The sequence below is a fragment of the Haliotis asinina genome, chromosome 11 (assembly GCF_037392515.1).
Source record: "Haliotis asinina isolate JCU_RB_2024 chromosome 11, JCU_Hal_asi_v2, whole genome shotgun sequence".
In the NCBI taxonomy this organism is placed as follows: domain Eukaryota; kingdom Metazoa; phylum Mollusca; class Gastropoda; order Lepetellida; family Haliotidae; genus Haliotis; species Haliotis asinina.
Window position 1 is genome coordinate 58122280 of NC_090290.1, and position 20041 is coordinate 58142320.

Consider the following 20041-nt stretch of genomic DNA (forward strand, 5'->3'; position numbering starts at 1 on the left):
CCTCGAGGGGGGTTCAAGCACTGTAAAATTATTGTCCTCCTGAGAGGGTACGTAAGTCCCAAAACATTTGAAGTCAAATTTGATCTTCCTGTTTTTTAGTCGTAGTATTTCTGTCATTTTAATTTGTGGCTAATCTTGCATACAGTCACCAGCAGCTCAGAGGATGGTGTAAATCCAGCTAGGGACCATGCAAGTAGCAGAAGTACTGTAAGTCCCCATGGCCCCTAGTATGGTGATCTACTTTCAGTTGTTGGTGATCTGTATAGCCTGTTTGTATATTGTGTTGTCTGAATAGGGATATTAGTTTTAACTTTTCACACTAGTTCTTTTTCTTATTGTGATATTCTAGTTGTTTTACTGTCCTTTGTCGACAGGTTTTTATCATATGCATAGATTCCATTTTTAAGAATGCTCTCGTCACAATATGGCTGCAATACTGCCGATGTGACGTTAAATATTAACTCACTCACACTCAAGATGATCCACCTTCCACAACTCTGACATCTTATCTGTCAGGCAGATTATCAAGCCAGCATAGACCTTCAGGATGCTCACCTACACATCCTGATACATCTAGAATCCAGGAAATATCTACACTTCCTATTCAACAGTTGTCACTTCCAGTGGAACATCCTACTGTTTGGAATAACGTCAGCCTGATGGTTGTTTACTGGAGTTACGGAGCCCATCGCTACTTATCCACATCGTCAGGGTCTGTGCAGTACATGTTACTTAGATGACCAGATGCAAGTTCTTCAAGAAGCCAGTCAACTCAGACTGGACTTCACCATCAGACTGCCCACACAGGATGGCTAGTAATCCTACTAAAATTTGAGTTGGAACCAAAACGGGGTTTATAATTTCTGGGAATAAGTTATCACAGTTATCACAGTGAAAATAGGCATTGTGCTGACAAAAGTGCCAAACCAACTAGCTCTACTACACTTGTTCAAGTTAGAAGACCAACAAATGAAATTAAAGCAGTTTGGGATCTTAAAGTCTTTTCGTAACATCTCACCAGTGATACCTAGGAGCCTTTGGAGCGGACATCCTCTGCATTATTAACACAGAAAATGCTGTTTCTGCTCACCATAGCAACAACATTAGCTCTGATGTTGGAAATACACACATTGGATTTTGAATGAACACAATTTGACAAAGGACATTGTGGTGTCATACATCTGGGACTGAGATGGGATTTTATGGCAAGGAATCAACTGCCTGGTTAGCTGTATAGACAATTCCACATCTACAATCCTTGGTCCACAGGATACGCAGGATTTATCTTTGTGTCAAGTCAGACACATTGTTTGCCAACCACTATCTCAGAGATGGCGCCACCAAAGACATCTCAGGCATTCACCAATTTGTGCCACTTGTTGTAGCACAACTAATGCTGAGTAAATCTCACCCTTTATTATGTGACTTTTAAAGACCAACGCTCTAAGGAATACATGGTTGATAGTCGATGCATGTATCTAGGACAGGCTAGCATGAGTGATTATGACCCAGTCCTTGTAAACAGAAGATATTTGTACATGAAAAAGGGTCACAGCTCAGAGATTTTCACTAGATAACTAGCGGGGTGCTACTATGTCAGTATATATCCACATAAAGATGTCAGCAGTCACTTGACGAAGTTTGTTGTCCCCCAAGTTAGCAGATAAAAGTTGGAAGAAATGGATCAACATAGCGCTGTCAAAGTTCCTTTTGGGGGGGAATACAGGACATGTTAGAGGCACCCAGAGAATCCAAGAAGTGACCTTCCCACCACCGATTATGCTGGATTCTGTTAGCATAATAAGAATGAGTCAGGATAAGAGGAATCAAACAATAAAATTGATATTTTATGCTTATCCTGACTCAAGATGTCAAGCCCTCTCGACGGCCTCTCTTATGGCACGCTGGATTTCCTTGAAGGTTCACTTGTTTGGCTATATTCGGAGAGAGTGACAAGCATGGCCAGTTTGGTGCCTCATAAGGGATCTATAAAGGGAGGCTAATCGTGGGTGAGTGTGATTGTACGTCCTCTTCAAAACAGTGAACTTGAAGGGATTCCAGGTGTGCTACTATACTTCCCATAGAGGGAGGAGATAAGCGTAATAAGCATGAGTCAGGATAAGTATAGAATATCAGTTTTATTCAGAAAATTACATGTTTGTCAGGGTTATATTTTGGGAAAACCATTTCTTACAGGCATCAAACTTCACATGGGTACAATGTGTGAAGCCCATCCTCGATAATCTCTAAGGTATATTTTCTAACAAATTTCCATTATACCCTTGAAGCATCTGTGCTCGACCTGATACATTTATTACCTCCCTTAGCTGGCTTTTTACCCATTCAGGTGTCTATGCTAGGAAGTGATTGTGCCAAGTGTAGGCTTCACTTTTAACTCACTTTCACTTCTTTTATTTAACTGATTAAACTTGCCGCCACAATCGTTGCAGAAGTTCTCTGAAAGAAGTAGAAGGAGGTCTTGCATATAGTTTTAAAGTTTTTAGCCCTGTCATTTTGTGAGTATGAATTCCCCTAAATCTCAGTCACACCATGAGCAAACCTTTGAGACCAATATCTTTGTTGACACTGGCATGCTTGGTTGTAAAGGCCTGTCTGATTGGCTAATTTGAGAATGTGGAGCAGAGCAGAGGTGCTAAAATTGTCATAGATGCAGATGCAGATGCTGTAGATGCATCCAGGGGATGCTGGAGACATACTGGAATGTTTACCAATGAATTATTGAGAATGTGTAAGACTCGTACAGAGCTTCCTTTGGACAGGTCTTCCAACATAACCTCAGTTCTAATACAGCCATATTTCCCAGTTAATTTATTTCATAAAATCCCCTAGCAGTTAAAAATGGCAACACAAATCATCCCCTTCTTTCTCTACAACCCAATCACAAATTACATTGACTTAGATCCAATATGATGGCCATAATGAAGTTAGTTGATCAATGTGCGAAGGATAGATTCGGTATTTCATGTTTAACTGAAAACCAGAAACTAGCACAATCAAGTGTGCAGGAATCTTTCCACAATATATACTGAACATCATTGAAAACGCACCACCCCTAAAATTGTGGATTTCTAAGAGCAGAAGTGAGCAATCTATGTAAATTTTACATATTTGTGTAGACCAATGTTTGATAAAGAAAAGAAGCAAAAAACAATCAAGCAAAACAGTGAAGATTTAATGCAGCTGACAATGAAATAAAGATGGGGTCAAAATGGAAAGTCAGTAGCGTGTATGACCCCCGTTAGCAGCAACACAAGCTGTACAACGTCTCCTCATTGAACGGATAAGTCTCTGAATAAAGTCCTGAGGCACTGCATTCCACTCTTGCTGCAAGGCATTGTCGAGTTCCCCAAGGTTGTTGATCTGCGGACGACGTGCGAGGCGTTGGCCGATGTAATCCCACAAGTGTTCGATGGGTGACAAATCTGGTGACAATGCAGGCCAATGAAGTAGAGGAATGTTGTTGTTAGCCAGATACTGTATCGAAACACGTGCAGTGTGGGCTCGTGCATTGTCATGTTGAAATGTGTGCAGATCTTGATGCTGGTGAAAGAAGGGAACGACGTTGTTCTGAAGAATGTTGTCACGGTACGACAAACAATCAGAGCGGTTCTGTGGTGATAACTTATCCCTCCCCACACCATAATGCTGCCTCCACCCCACCGATCGGTTTGCACAACACAATCCTGATGATAACGTTCACCCCGTCGACGCCATACCCGTAGACGCCCGTCAGCATTTCGCAAGTGAAAACACGACTCGTCGGAGAACACCACACCATGCCAACGTCGTAACAACCACACACGATGCTGTTCAGCCCATTGTCGGCGTTCACGGCGATGCCTGTCAGTCAGGATGGGTCCAACGTAAGGGCGTCGACAACGTAACCCTGCCGCACGGAGACGGCGTCGGACGGTGGAAGCGCTGATCAAACCACGTCGACCCTGGACAGCGTTGGCGGTTCTGGCAGTGGGCAAGGTTCGATCCCGAATATGGCGCCGTACAATGTCTCGATCTTGACGAGGGGTGGTAACACGTGCCTGACCTGGGCGTTGCCGGTCCCTGCTGGTTCCTGTTTGTTGGTATCTGTTAGCAAGCCTCAGAATGGTCGAATGATGACACCCAAATCGTCGTGCAATGTTTCTGCTTGAAGCGCCGACCTGCAACATACCCAAGGCCTGTTCTCGTTCCTCTGGTGACAATCTTGGCATGGCGAAAAAACTTTACTTACGAAAGTACTGCGAAAATGAGAACGGTTTTGTGCCGAAGGTCATTTATATCCCTGAACAGCATGCTTTCTGCATGCAATTTGTGCCCTTCGTGTGTGATGTGCATGAATTTTGTTGTTTTCATGTGATGTGTTCGATGATGTGTTCGAACGATCCGTTTTTTACTGTAGAGCGTTATTTACGATCTAGTGTGTTATTATCAAAATTCCCACCATTAATTTTCCATTTCCAATAGATTCTATTGCCTTATTTCAAAATTTACAGGTGGTGCGTTTTCAATGATGTTCAGTATATTTTTGTTGATGTGACACTTAAAACATTTAATGGCTAGCATGTCTGTTGGCAATGAGGGCAGGTGGAGACACCATTACATGACTGGGTTCTGTCTGTAGGAAATGTTTGTGCATCGTGCAGGGGAAGGGGTTCGAGTTTTCCCCAAGTAAATGGAAATAACCAAGACTTTATGAATGATCAATTAGAAGGGTCACTGCTTGCACAACTAAATCTTATTGCAACCAATGGTGTTTTATTGTTGTTTTGTTGTAATCTTTTGTAGGTGTGGTCCGAACTGGAACATAGATTGGCTGAACCTACCATTCCAGATGACTCTCCCAGGGCAAAAACATTCACTGATTGTAAGATTGTACACATCATTATTTATTGTAAGATTGTACTCAGTGTTGATTGTTTGAAAATTATGGGTAGTATTGTATCTAAGAGTGTAGGCAGTATTGTATCTAAGAATGTAGGCAGTATTGATTGTAAGATTGTATATTGATTGTAAGATTGTATATTGATTGTAAGATTGTAAATTGATTGTAAGATTGTTTATTTAATGTAGGATTTTATGTAGTATTGATTGTAAGATTGCAGGAAGTATTGTTTGTAAGATTGTAGTCCGGGTTGATTGTAAAATTATGGGCAGTATTATATCTAAGAATGTAGGCAGTATTGATTGTAAGATTGTATATTGATTCTAAGGTTGTGTGTTGATTTGTAGGATTGTATGTAGTATTGATTGTAAGATTGCAGGAAGTATTGTTTGTAAGATTGTAGACAGTATTGATTATAAGATTGTAGTCAGGGTTGATTTTAAGATTGTAGGCAGTATTGACTGTAAGGTTGTAGACAGTATTGATTATAAGATTGTAGTCAGGGTTGATTGTAAAATTATGGGCAGTATTATATCTAAGAATGTAGGCAGTATTGATTGTAAGATTGTATATTGATTCTAAGATTGTATGTTGATTTGTAGGATTGTATGTAGTATTGATTGTAAGATTGCAGGAAGTATTGTTTGTAAGATTGTAGGCAGTATTAATTGTAAGATTGTAGTCCGGGTTGATTGTAAAATTATGGGCAGTATTATATCTAAGAATGTAGGCAGTATTGATTGTAAGATTGTATATTGATTCTAAGATTGTATGTTGATTTGTAGGATTGTATGTAGTATTGATTGTAAGATTGCAGGAAGTATTGTTTGTAAGATTGTAGGCAGTATTAATTGTAAGATTGCAGGCAGTGTTGATTTTAAGATTGTAGGCAGTATTGACTGTAAGGTTGTAGACAGTATTGATTATAAGATTGTAGCCAGGGTTGATTGTAAAATTATAGGCAGTATTATATCTAAGAACGTAGGCAGTATTGGTTGGAAGATTGTATATTGATTGTAAGATTGTAGGTAGTATTGATTGTAAGATTGTAGGCAAAAAGTATTGATTGAAAGGTTGTAGGTAGTATTGATTGTAGGATTGTAGGCAGTATTTATTTTAAGATTGTAGGTAGTATTGATCATAAGCAGTATTGATTGTAAGCAGTATTGATTGGAAGATTGAAGGCAGTATTCATTATAAGGTTGTAAGAAGTATTGATTGTAAGATTGTAAGCAGTATTGATTGGAAGATTGAAGGCAGTATTCATTATAAGGTTGTAAGAAGTATTGATTGTAAGATTGTAAGCAGTATTGATTGGAAGATTGAAGGCAGTATTCATTATAAGGTTGTAAGAAGAATTGATTGTAAGATTGTAAGCAGTATTGATTGGAAGATTGAAGGCAGTGTTCATTATAAGGTTGTAAGAAGTATTGATTGTAAGATTGTAAGCAGTATTGATTGGAAGATTGAAGGCAGTATTCATTATAAGGTTGTAAGAAGTATTGATTGGAAGATTGTAATCTGTATTGATTGGAAGATTGTAGGCAGTATTCATTATAAGGTTGTAAGAAGTATTGATTGTAAGATTGTAAGCAGTATTGATTGGAAGATTGTAGGCAGTATTCATTATAAGGTTGTAAGAAATATTGATTGGAAGATTGTTTGAGGCATTGATCATAAGTGTCCAGATAGTATTGATCGTAAGATTGTAGACAGTACTGACTGTAAGATTGTGGGACGTATTTATAGTAGGATTTTCTGAAATTAGTAATTGCACATTTGTTCTTATCCTGACACATGCTTATTTGCTTCTTAGAGGATAAGTCAGTGCATGCGTGGTACAAGACTTCAGTGAACTCCAAACCTTAACATATTGGTTAGGTAAAAGTTCGTACCTAGATATATGGGTTGTTCCGGATATCTAGACAATAAGACGTGTAATTTATCTGAATCCACGCTGTGTGTAAGATTACTTCAAATACTTTGTATAAGAAGGTGGTCCCCCAGGTCATACTTTATATAAGAAGGTGGTCCCCCAGGTCATACTATGTATAAGAAGGTGGTCCCCTATGTCATACTATATACAAGAAGGTGGTCCCCCAGGTGATGCTATGTATAAGAATGTGGCCCCCCAGGTGATACTATGTATAAGAAGGTGGTCCCCCATGTCATACTATGTATAAGGTGGTCCCCCATGTCATACTATGTATAAGAAGGTGGTCCCCATGTCATACTATGTATAAGGTGGTCCCCCATGTCATACTATGTATAAGGTGGTCCCCCATGTCGTACTATGTATAAGAAGGTGGTCGCCAGGTGATACTATGTATAAGAAGGTGGTCCCCCATGTCGCACTATGTATATGAAGGTGGTCCCCCATGTCATACTATGTATAAGGTGGTCCCCCATGTCGTACTATGTATAAGGTGGTCCCCCATGTCGTACTATGTATAAGGTGGTCTCCCATGTCATACTATGTATAAGGTGGTCCCCCATGTGGTACTATGTATAAGGTGGTCCCCCATGTCGTACTATGTATAAGGTGGTCCCCCATGTCGTACTATGTATAAGGTGGTCTCCCATGTCATACTATGTATAAGGTGGTCCCCCATGTCGTACTATGTATAAGAAGGTGGTCCCCCATGTCATACTATGTATAAGAAGGTGGTCCCCCATGTCGTACTATGTATAAGGTGGTCTCCCATGTCATACTATGTATAAGGTGGTCCCCCATGTCGTACTATGTATAAGAAGGTGGTCCCCCATGTCGTACTATGTATAAGGTGGTCCCCCATGTCGTACTATGTATAAGGTGGTCTCCCATGTCATACTATGTATAAGGTGGTCCCCCATGTCGTACTATGTATAAGAAGGTGGTCCCCCATGTCATACTATGTATAAGAAGGTGGTCCCCCATGTCGTACTATGTATAAGGTGGTCCCCCATGTCATACTATGTATAAGGTGGTCCCCCATGTCACACTATGTATATGAAGGTGGTCCCCCATGTCATACTATGTATAAGGTGGTCCCCCATGTCGTACTATGTATAAGGTGGTCTCCCATGTCGTACTATGTATAAGGTGGTCCCCCATGTCGTACTATGTATAAGGTGGTCTCCCATGTCGTACTATGTATAAGGTGGTCCCCCATGTCATACTATGTATAAGGTGGTCCCCCATGTCGTACTATGTATAAGGTGGTCCCCCATGTCGTACTATGTATAAGGTGGTCCCCCATGTCATACTATGTATAAGAATGTGGCCCCCAGGTCATACTATGTACAAGAAGGTGGTCCCCCATGTCATACTATGTATAAGGTAGTTCCCCATGTCATACTATGTATAAGGTGGTCCCCCATGTCATACTATGTATAAGGTGGTCCCCCATGTCATACTATGTATAAGGTGGTCTCCCATGTCGTACTATGTATAAGGTGGTCTCCCATGTCGTACTATGTATAAGGTTGTCCCCCATGTCATACTATGTATAAGGTGGTCTCCCATGTCATACTATGTATAAGGTGGTCCCCCATGTCATACTATGTATAAGGTGGTCCCCCATGTCATACTATGTATAAGGTGGTCTCCCATGTCATACTATGTATAAGGTGGTCCCCCATGTCACACTATGTATATGAAGGTGGTCCCCCATGTCATACTATGTATAAGGTGGTCCCCCATGTCGTACTATGTATAAGGTGGTCTCCCATGTCGTACTATGTATAAGGTGGTCCCCCATGTCGTACTATGTATAAGGTGGTCTCCCATGTCGTACTATGTATAAGGTGGTCCCCCATGTCATACTATGTATAAGGTGGTCCCCCATGTCGTACTATGTATAAGGTGGTCCCCCATGTCGTACTATGTATAAGGTGGTCTCCCATGTCATACTATGTATAAGAATGTGGCCCCCAGGTCATACTATGTACAAGAAGGTGGTCCCCCATGTCATACTATGTATAAGGTAGTTCCCCATGTCATACTATGTATAAGGTGGTCCCCCATGTCATACTATGTATAAGGTGGTCCCCCATGTCATACTATGTATAAGGTGGTCTCCCATGTCATACTATGTATAAGGTGGTCCCCCATGTCATACTATGTATAAGGTGGTCCCCCATGTCGTACTATGTATAAGGTGGTCTCCCATGTCGTACTATGTATAAGAAGGTGGTCCCCCATGTCACACTATGTATAAGAAGGTGGTCCCCCATGTCATACTATGTATAAGGTGGTCCCCCATGTCACACTATGTATATGAAGGTGGTCCCCCATGTCATACTATGTATAAGGTGGTCCCCCATGTCGTACTATGTATAAGGTGGTCTCCCATGTCGTACTATGTATAAGGTGGTCCCCCATGTCGTACTATGTATAAGGTGGTCTCCCATGTCGTACTATGTATAAGGTGGTCCCCCATGTCATACTATGTATAAGGTGGTCCCCCATGTCGTACTATGTATAAGGTGGTCCCCCATGTCGTACTATGTATAAGGTGGTCTCCCATGTCATACTATGTATAAGAATGTGGCCCCCAGGTCATACTATGTACAAGAAGGTGGTCCCCCATGTCATACTATGTATAAGGTAGTTCCCCATGTCATACTATGTATAAGGTGGTCCCCCATGTCATACTATGTATAAGGTGGTCCCCCATGTCATACTATGTATAAGGTGGTCTCCCATGTCATACTATGTATAAGGTGGTCCCCCATGTCATACTATGTATAAGGTGGTCCCCCATGTCGTACTATGTATAAGGTGGTCTCCCATGTCGTACTATGCATAAGAAGGTGGTCCCCCATGTCACACTATGTATAAGAAGGTGGTCCCCCATGTCATACTATGTATAAGGTGGTCCCCCATGTCATACTATGTATAAGGTGGTCCCCCATGTCGTACTATGTATAAGAAGGTGGTCGCCAGGTGATACTATGTATAAGACGGTGGTCCCCTATGTCATACTATATACAAGAAGGTGGTCCCCCAGGTGATGCTATGTATAAGAATGTGGCCCCCCAGGTGATACTATGTATAAGAAGGTGGTCCCCCATGTCATACTATGTATAAGGTGGTCCCCCATGTCATACTATGTATGAGGTGTTCCCCATGTCATACTATGTATAAGAAGGTGGTCCCCCATGTCATACTATGTATATGAAGGTGGTCCCCCAGGTGATACTATGTATAAGAAGGTGGTCCCCCATGTCATACTATGTATATGAAGGTGGTCCCCCAGGTGATACTATGTATAAGAAGGTTGTCCCCCATGTCATACTTTGTATAAGAAGGTTGTCCCCCATGTCATACTTTGTATATGAAGGTGGTCCCCCAGGTCATACTATGTATAAGAAGGTTGTCCCCCATGTCATACTTTGTATAAGAAGGTTGTCCCCCATGTCATACTTTGTATAAGAAGGTGGTCCCCCATGTCATACTATGTATATGAAGGTGGTCCCCCAGGTCATACTATGTATAAGAAGGTTGTCCCCCATGTCATACTTTGTATAAGAAGGTTGTCCCCCATGTCATACTTTGTGTAAGAAGGTGGTCCCCCATGTCATACTATGTATATGAAGGTGGTCCCCCAGGGCATACTATGTATAAGAAGGTTGTCCCCCATGTCATACTTTGTATAAGAAGGTGGTCCCCCATGTCATACTATGTATAAGAAGGTGGTCCCCCATGTCATACTTTGTATAAGAAGGTGGTCCCCCATGTCATACTATGTATATGAAGGTGGTCCCCCAGGTCATACTATGTATAAGGTGGTCCCCCAGGTCATACTATGTGTAAGGAGGCGGTCCCCCACTGTACATCAGGCAAAATTACCGTATGCAGCCACCAGGAGAATTCTCAAGGGTGTATAAGTGAACATGAATGTGAGTACAATCAGACAGAGAATGCCATAGGTGGTTCAGTTTCTGGCTCTTCTGGTAAGCAAATAAGCAGTCAGGATGAGGAAAAATATGTAATTTTATGATAAAATCGATATTTTAAACGTATCCTGACTCATGAGATGAAGCCCTCCCAACCTTCCCCTCTCAACACGCAGATTTCCCTGTAGGCTTGTGTCAAGAGTGTAATTGGAGAGAATGAGGTTTCAGGCATGCACAGGTCACGTGGATGCATTTAGTGGGAAAAGGAGGTAGCTCAATGTGAGTAACTGTACTGCTTCTATGGAAGTTTGAAGGGATTCAAGTTTCCACTAGTAGAAAAAGAGAAAGCAAATAAGCAAGAGTCAGGATGAGTATAATATCAAATGTTATCATAAAAGTTACAGGTTTACTGACAGCAGAATTTGAATGTGTACACGATTTACATGGTGTCGAAGAATCACTACTGTTGTGATGTACCTTTACTTGGCGATGGCTGTATAGATCATGTTTGATAGTAGACTTTGTGCTGAATTTTGTTTCAAAGGAAATGTTTGTGTAGCAGGGCAGAAACAATACAGTTTAGTAACCGTTTTACAAATTGTTGGGTGAAACTTGAAATTTAATCCATTTCATTTTATTAAACAACTGTCACTTTTTCCCTGTTTCTTGGCAGCTAAAGAGGCGATCATAAATACCGTCAAGGAGTGTGTGGAATATCGGAAGAAGCATGGCAGCAAGGCTGAAGATTACCTTCTGATAGATCGAATCCTAGACCATCATTCAGATAAGGACACTGCCAACATGGACTGTTTGGTGTACCTTATCGGAGGATTCCACACAACTGCCAACTGTAAGTTTGTCTGACAGGTGGTCCTAACAAGTTACTTTATATACCTTGTTGGGAGCTCAAACCAGTGTCTTTACGTACATGGCCCATATACTTGGTTTGAGGTTCTCTGCCAAGTTCTTTGACGTATTTGGTTTGGGGTCCAGACAAGTTGCCAAACTTCAAAGGCCTGCGTCACAGATGTATTTTCACACGAGTCAAAGAGTTTTTTTATGCCACACTCAGCAATATTCCAGCTATATGGCGGCGGTCTGTCAATTGTTGAGTCTGGACCAGACAGTCCAGTGATCAACAGCATGAGTGTCGTCAATCTGTGCAACTGGGAACCGATGACATGTGTCAACCAAGTCAGTAAGAAGACTATCTGATCCTGTTACAGTAAGCATGGGTTTCATAGGTCTTTTCCCACATGAAACACATATGCAGTTAACTTTACTTCAGTTTATGTGGCACAAAAACCAACTCAATTGTTCTTGATTATATAATTAACAATGGTGCGTATGCTGTTTCAGTGTTAACATGGGCCTTCTACTTTTTGGCAACGCACCAAGACATCCAGGAGAAAGTGTACAAAGAAGTCATAAAGGTTTTGGGTCAAGATGACCTGGTAGAGCATCACAATCTCAACGAGCTTGAGTAAGTGTTGTCCCATGATCTCAATGACCTGAAGTATGAGTGGTCCCAGGGTCTCAATTACATGAAGGAAGTGTTTTAGGACCTCATTGACCTGAAGTAAGTGTGGCCCCGGGGTCTCAACTACCTGAAGGAAGTGTGGTCCCAGGATCTCAGTGACCTGAAGTATGTGTAGTCCCAGGGTCTCAATTACATGAAGGAAGTGTTTTAGGACCTCAGTGACCTGAAGTAAAGTGTGGCCTTGGGGGTCTCAATGACCTGAAGTAAGTCCGGTCCCAGGACCTCATTGACCTGAAGTAGCATGATCTTAGGATCTCAGTGACATGAAGTAAGTGTGGTCCCATGATCTCAATGACCTGAAGTATGTGTAGTCCCAGGGTCTCAATTACATGAAGAAAGTGTTTTAGGATCTCAATGACCTGAAGTAAATGTGGCCCCGGGGTCTCAACTACCTGAAGTAAGTCCGGTCCCAGGGCCTCATTGACCTGAAGTAAGTGTGGTCCCATGATCTCAATGACCTGAAGTATGAGTGGTCCCATTCTCTCAGTTACCTGAAGGAAGTGTTTTAGGATCTCAGTGACCTGAAGTAAGAGTGGCCCTGGGGTCACAATTACCTGAAGGATGTGTGGTCCCAGGGTCTCAATGACCTGAGGTGTTTTCCCAGGATTTCAGTGACCTTAAGTGTGGTCCCATGATCTCAATGACCTGAAGTGAGTATTGTCTTAGGATCTCAGTGACCTGAAGTGTGGTCCCAGGATCTCAGTGATCTGAAGTGTGGTCCCAGGATCTCAGTGACCTGAAGTATGGTCCCAGGATCTCAGTGACCTGAAGTATGGTCCCAGGATCTCAGTGACCTGAAGTATGGTCCCAGGATCTCAGTGATCTGAAATTACTGTGGTACTATGATCTCAATGACTACTTTAGTTTGCATTTTAAACAACAAACAAATATGTGAACCACAGTCTGTGCTTGAGCCAGTGAGAATATTATCCTGAATCATTCAGCTTCATTTCTGTGCCACATTGATAAAGAAATTTCACTTTACATGCATAAGAATCTACACAGAAAACAACAGTTCCTTGAAACTTCTCGAGAAAAAGGAGTTAGGTATGCCACTGACCCATGTTAGCCAATGTTGTTTCCCTCGACCAGGTATGTGCGTCAAGTGATTGACGAGACACTGCGATGTGCTGTCGTTGCTCCATGGGCGGCCAGGTTTCAAGATTTTGATACAGAACTAGGAGGACACAAGATTCCTAAAAATGTAAGATAGTAATAACTTCTCAGATGCATCATTGCCTTTCAAGGTCAGTGGTTACAAGTGGTTCTTGGCAGCCAGTATTTGTTGTCAGACTGACTGACTTGGTTGATGCATGTCATGTTGTTACACCCCGCAACAACGTATTTGGGGAGGGGATGGGGGATATAGAAACAAGTTCATCCGGGTGTCCTCATGCTTTGTCTGAAGCATATCCCCTATACCATTAGTGATTGCTTAACCAAACTTGGTTCAAATATTAAACATAATCCCTAGATGTGCCTTTTGGGATATGAATGTTATTTTTGGTGGTTTCCATGGAAACATGACTTGTCTGTGACTATGAGGATGTCATCTTGCCCAGAGGAGATCTCCTAAACTGTACATGCTATCTTCATAAAATTTGGTAGACATATCAAGCATGATCCCTAGATGTGCCCTTTGGGGATTAGACCCAGATATTAATTATATTTTTCCGGTTTCCATAGAAACATGACTAGGCTTTAAGGATGTTATCTTGTTCAGAGCAGATCTCCCAAACTTCAGCTATATTATACTTCGTACACATGTTCTCCACATTCTCTTCTGTTTCCATGGCAATGAGTTGACTGACTTAGACTGATTTTGGTGGTAGTTTTCTTTTCTCTTGAGAATTGTAAAACCTTACAATACTCTTCTTCCAGTCTCTATATTAAATATTCTTCATATTTCCATGGCAACAAGTTTGACTTCAACTGAAATTGGTGGTGGTGCTATTTTCTGGAGCTCAACTCTAAAGCCATTCAATATTTCTTCACCAAACCAGCACATAGATAGATCTGGTGATGTACGGAGGGTGCCTTTTGGTAGTTTTGGATTTGTGAATTAAATATTTTTTATGTTTCCCTGGCCACAAGTTTGACTTCAACTGAAATTAGTGGTACTGATTGCAGAAGTCTAAAACAGTTCCCTATTTCTTCACCAAACTTGGCATATAGCTTGGTCTAGTGGTGTACTGGTGCCTTTTGGTGGTTTTGGATTTCTGAATAAAATAGTTTGGCATTTCCTTGGCAACAAGTTTGACTGAGACTGAAACTTCTGGTTATGCCCCTTTCAGGAGCATAACTTTTAAAAACCCTTCATTACTCTCCTTCCACTCCTTCCAAAGTCGACGCCTCGTCTGTCTGTCTGTCCGTAATCATTTTCTTTCCGGAGCATAACTCAGAAACCGTTCAATATTTTTAGACCAAACTTGATAGATGTAATAATCTCAACCTATGGTTGTGCCTTTTGATATTTACAGAGTGTTGGCATTTTTATTTTTTTTGTTTTTCCGTGGAACATTTTGGTGTTAGTCTAATGGTGGGGTGGGCTTCGTTTCCGAACCTGAACTCAAAACCGTTCAATATTTTTCTGCAAAACTCTGTAGATATATCAATCAGAACCTAAAGTGATGCCATTTGCTTTGTACAAGTTTTTGTGATTTACTATCTTCGGTTTCCATGGAAACGTTTTGAACATAGTCTCAAACGTGAGAGGTGTGTTTCGTTTCCGAAGCAGAACTCAAAAACCGTTCAATATTTTTCTGCAAAACTTGGTAGATATATCAATCAGAACCTGGAGTGGTGACTGTTCCTATTTACAGGTTTTTGTGATGTATTATTTTCTCAGTTTCCATGGAAACATTTTGGACTTAGTTTCAAAATGGAAGGATGGGCTTTGTTTCTGGAGCACAAATCAAAAACTTCTGAATATCTTTCTGCAAAACTTGGCAGATATGTAGGGGAGACCCTGAAGTGGTACCTTTTGCTATTCACAGATTTTTGTGATTTCTCATTTTCCCAGTTTCCACCGAAACGATTCGGAATTAGTCTCAAAATGGAGGGATGGGCTTTGTTTCTGGAGCACAAGTATTCCCTATCTTACAGCAAAACTTGGCAGATATATTTGGCAGTCCCCAAAGTGGTGTCTTTTGCTATTTACAATGTATTGACATTTTTATTTTTCCTGGTTTCCATGGAAATGATTCTGACTTAGTCTCAAAATAGAGGGATAGGCTTCGCTTGGAGAGCACAACTCGAAAACCATTTAATATCTTTCAACAGATCTTGGCAGATGTATGAGACAGATCTTGAATTGGTGCCTTTTGCTGTTTACAGAGAGATGGCATTTATATTTTTCATGGAAACGATTCAAACTTAATCTAAGAAAACATCAAGTAACTGTCAGATGATTTATCCTTTCAAATATGTGGGGGCCGGGGGGATATGTCATCTTCTGATGACTCTTATCTATATATTCACCAAAACATTTGGCATAATCATAACTTGTAGACATATTCATGAAGGACATTTTGCTATTGCGGGGAATATTGATGACTTTGTTTTTCCATGGAACATTTTGGTTGTAGTCTTATGGCGTGGTGGGCTTTGTTTCCGGAGCATATCTCAAAGACCATCAATATGTTTCTACAAAACTTGTAAGATATATCAATCAGAACATAAAGTGGGGCCTTTTGCTATGTACATGTTTTTGAGATTTTCCCAGTTTCCATGGAAAGACTTAGTCTCGAAAGTGAGAGGTGTGTTTCGTTTCCTGAACACAACTCGAGAACTTCTTAATATCTTTCAGCAAAATTTGGTAGATATGTATGGCAGACCCCAAAGTGGTGCCTTCTGATATTTACAGGTATTTGTGATTTATCATTTTCTGGGTTTCTATGGAAACTAATCGGACTTTGTCTCAAACGGGAGAGATGGGCTTTGTTTCCAGAGCACAACTCAAAAACTTCTAAATGTCTTTAAGCAAAACTTGGCAGATATGTGAGGTAGACTTCAAGGTGATGCCTTTTGTGATTTGCAAATATTTGTCATTGATATTTTTGCCACTTTCCATGGAAACAATCCTGACTTACTCTCCAAATGAAGCTATGGGTTTAGTTTCTGGAGCAGAACTCAAAAACTTCTTAATATCTTTCAGCAATATTTGGCAGATATGTTAGGCAGACCCTAAAGTAGTGCCTTTTACTATTTACAGATTTTGGTGATTTATCATTTTCTGGGTTTCCATGGAAACGATTCTGACTTAGTCTCTGAAGGGAGGGATGGGCTTCATTTCCAGAGCAAAACTTGAAAATATCTTAATATCTTTCTGCAAAACTTGGCAGATATATTTGGCAGTCCCCAAAGTGGTGTCTTTTGCTATTTACAAATTTTTGGCATTTCTATTTTTCTTGTTTTTCACTTAGTCTCAAAAGGGAGGGATGGGCTTAGTTTACAGAGCTAAACTTGAAAACCATTTGATATCTTTCAACAGATCTTGGCAGATGTATGAGACAGATCTTGAAGTGGTACTTTTTGCTGTTTACAGATCTATGGCATTTATATTTTTCATGATTTCCATGGAAACGATTCAAACTTAATCTAAAAAACTGTCAGATGATTCGTCCTTTCAAATATGTAGGGGCAGGGGGGGATATGTCATCTTATGATGACTCTTGTTCATGATTTCCACAGAAAAAAAAATATCAAGTAATTGTCAGATGATTTTTCCTTGCAAATATGTTGGGGCCAGGGGAATATGTCATCTTCTGAGGACTCTTGTTTCATATTTATATCAATTCATATTTGTCACAATGTATAAAACCATCCATAAATATGTCCCAGTCCGCCCAGCTTGGAATGGGCACCTCGTAAGGATGGGGAAGCAGCAATAACTTGGTGTGTGTGGTAGGGAGTTGACATTGATAATACAGTGTGTTGTTGAGATGGTCGAGGAAAAAGATAACAGCGCCTTGAGCATGTACTGGTTGTATGCATATGTGTGCCATGTAAATATCCTCTTAAAATGGAATAATAATAAATAAAATACAACAAAATGAATTATAATGAGAAATGTCAAGTTCAACAACCAGAGAACTGCACAGTATTGCTGGTACATAGGGTAACAAGTTATTCTATCTATCACAGACCCCGGTGATCCATGCCCTAGGGGTGGTGCTACAGGATGAGACTGTGTGGCCCCTGCCCAACAAGTAAGTAGCAGTAATTGGTGGATGTGGTGGGAGTAGCTGAGTGGATGTTCATCACAGCTAAAGACCTGGGTTTGATTCCTCATTTGGGTGCTATGTATGAAGCCTATTCTGGTGTCCCCTGTATCACTGAAACATTGTTAAGCAACATAAAAATTCACTCACTGTAGTAACTTAATGGGGATGCTATGTCCAACACCAATAACACTGTGTATGACTGAATGAGTGAGTTTAGTTTTACGCTGCACTCAGCAATATTCCTGCCGTATGGCATTGGTCAGTAAATAATCGAGTCTGGACCAGACAATCCAGTGAACAACAGCATGAGCATCGATCTGCACAGTTGGAAACTGATGAATGTGAAACTCATTAACAGTGTTATAAAGCAGTAATAGACAACCATCAATTCTGTCTGGACCAGACAATCCAGTGAACAACAGCATGAGCATCGATCTGTGAAACTCATTAACAGTTTTATAAAGCAGTAGTAGACAACCATCTTCTTCACCTGACATTTCTGAAGATATCACGCATGGGAGGTAGCAAGTCTGTTACTCTGAATCTGAAGGATTGTTTGCTCAAATCCATCACCTTGACAACATGGCCTGGGTAAAATTTATGCAAATTATAATTGAACCAAAAAAACTGGTCTAACAGGGTGAAAGGGCAAACTCTCCCCTTGGTCCAGCCTTTCCCAGGAGACTCTGATCATCATCTAACTCCTTTTGACATAAACACAAGGGTATGGGAGAAGTGGCCTAGCTGGGCCTTCATAGGGAACAGATGACAATATCCTAGTCTGAACAGGGGGAAACTATAGCCGAAACCAACTGTCCATGTTGTAAGAATATCCACAGGGATAGTTTAGACCAGGCAAGACATGGCCAACTACAGTAGTACACCATAAACATGTATCACGATACGTAATTGTTAATTGTTGTTGATTGTTTCCATAAGTCTATTGGATGTTTCTTTATGCTGCTCTAATTTAATTTATTTACAGATTTGATCCTGATAGATTATCAAAAGAACAAAGTAAAGATCGACCTGCCTTGGCATTTTCACCATTTGGCTTTGCTGGGAAAAGGGTCTGTCCAGGATATAGATTTGCTTATGTCGAGAGCACAATGTGCATAGCATCACTCATTCGCAAGTTCAAGGTCAACTTAGTTGAAGGTCAAGTTGTGAAACCGGAATATGGCCTTGTCACGCATCCTATTGATGAAATCTGGATCACTGTCAGTAAAAGGAATTAGCTGTGCTATTGCATGCCTTGTTTTGAAGGAAAGAATGGAGGACTGAGTAACTTCCCCTGTTGTTCTGTACACAAGACAAAGGGGGAATTTATTGAAACCATAAACAATTTAATTTTTTATCAGAGATTTATTAGAAGGGAATAAACTTAGTTCAAACATCGATAGAGTTAAACTTTACAATAGTGGTTACTAGGCAATTTTTTATCCCTGTCTACGCTGATATTATCTGTAAACAAATTGGTGCTGTGTACACTTGTTTCAGACCCTTCCTATACCAGTAAGTCTCCTTTCCTCGATTGAGCATAACAGAAGTTTTACAGTTACCAAGGGTGCTGGCATTTATTATACACAGCTCTCCTCATCTAATCAGTGTTTCTGTTATATTTTTGTGGTGATTGTCATCCTTGCTGTATCAAGATAATCACTTTTCATCTTTCTTCCTGCTTTCTGACAAAAGCGTCATAGCTGCTGCTTCAGGCACCATCAAACTCAATTCACTCACAAACTCTAAGTGAATTCTTAACTTTGATCGTAGCCTGTGTGTTCAGAATGGCCTTATGAAGTTTGTAGGGCTACAAACATTCAGAGAATAGCTAGCCACGAACCTACTTAATTATTGGTGAGGCCTTACCTAATTGTATTAATATTGTTTGCTATTGGCATGTATATGCTGAATATACCATATAAACATGATAAGGCTGGTATCTATGATGCTGATATCCAGTCTCAGGGAATTATCTAGACCTAATCTGAGGCTGATATTTGACCCCTGGTCTGAAACATTAAAATGCCCAGTTTCTCTGAATTATGACTTGGTGGTGTATGAATTATGAGATGGTGGTGAATGAATTATTAAATGGTGGTGTATGGATCATGAGCAAAGTGGTTAAAGCGTTCGCTCATCACACCAAAGATGGGTTCATTTCCTGTTATGGGTACGTTGTGTGAAGCCCAGTTCTCAGTGCAAAACAAAACTCACCCACTGTCTTTGAATTATGACAAAAATTATTGGTTGATGATAACTGTTCACAAAGATTGATAACAAAGTAGAATGTGACTTTTTCCAGATTTACCCCCAAATACACTTGGTTTTTAATCCCAAGTGCATGACCAAACCAATAATCAGAATAGTATCCCAGAATTATTGTGAATGGAAATAACCAGATTTTTCAATATTCAGCAAAAGCAATTTATTATGATTTTGTTATCATCAGATGTTAAAAACAAAAGATTATGTATGGCTGAGTCACATGGGCTT

General features: G+C 40.6%; 1 protein-coding gene across 1 annotated transcript in view; it reads left to right on the forward strand.

The window, feature by feature from the left end:
• Positions 1-19585, forward strand: part of LOC137255903 (cytochrome P450 20A1-like) — a 33450-nt gene extending 13865 nt beyond the window's left edge. Inside the window, exons 6-11 of the mRNA XM_067793488.1 lie at positions 4804-4882; positions 11454-11630; positions 12140-12263; positions 13413-13524; positions 17466-17530; positions 18531-19585. Of these exons, the coding sequence (XP_067649589.1) occupies positions 4804-4882; positions 11454-11630; positions 12140-12263; positions 13413-13524; positions 17466-17530; positions 18531-18783 (810 nt within the window). The 3' untranslated portion in view covers positions 18784-19585. The remainder of the gene's footprint in view (positions 1-4803; positions 4883-11453; positions 11631-12139; positions 12264-13412; positions 13525-17465; positions 17531-18530) is intronic.
• The last annotated feature ends 456 nt before the right edge of the window (positions 19586-20041 follow it).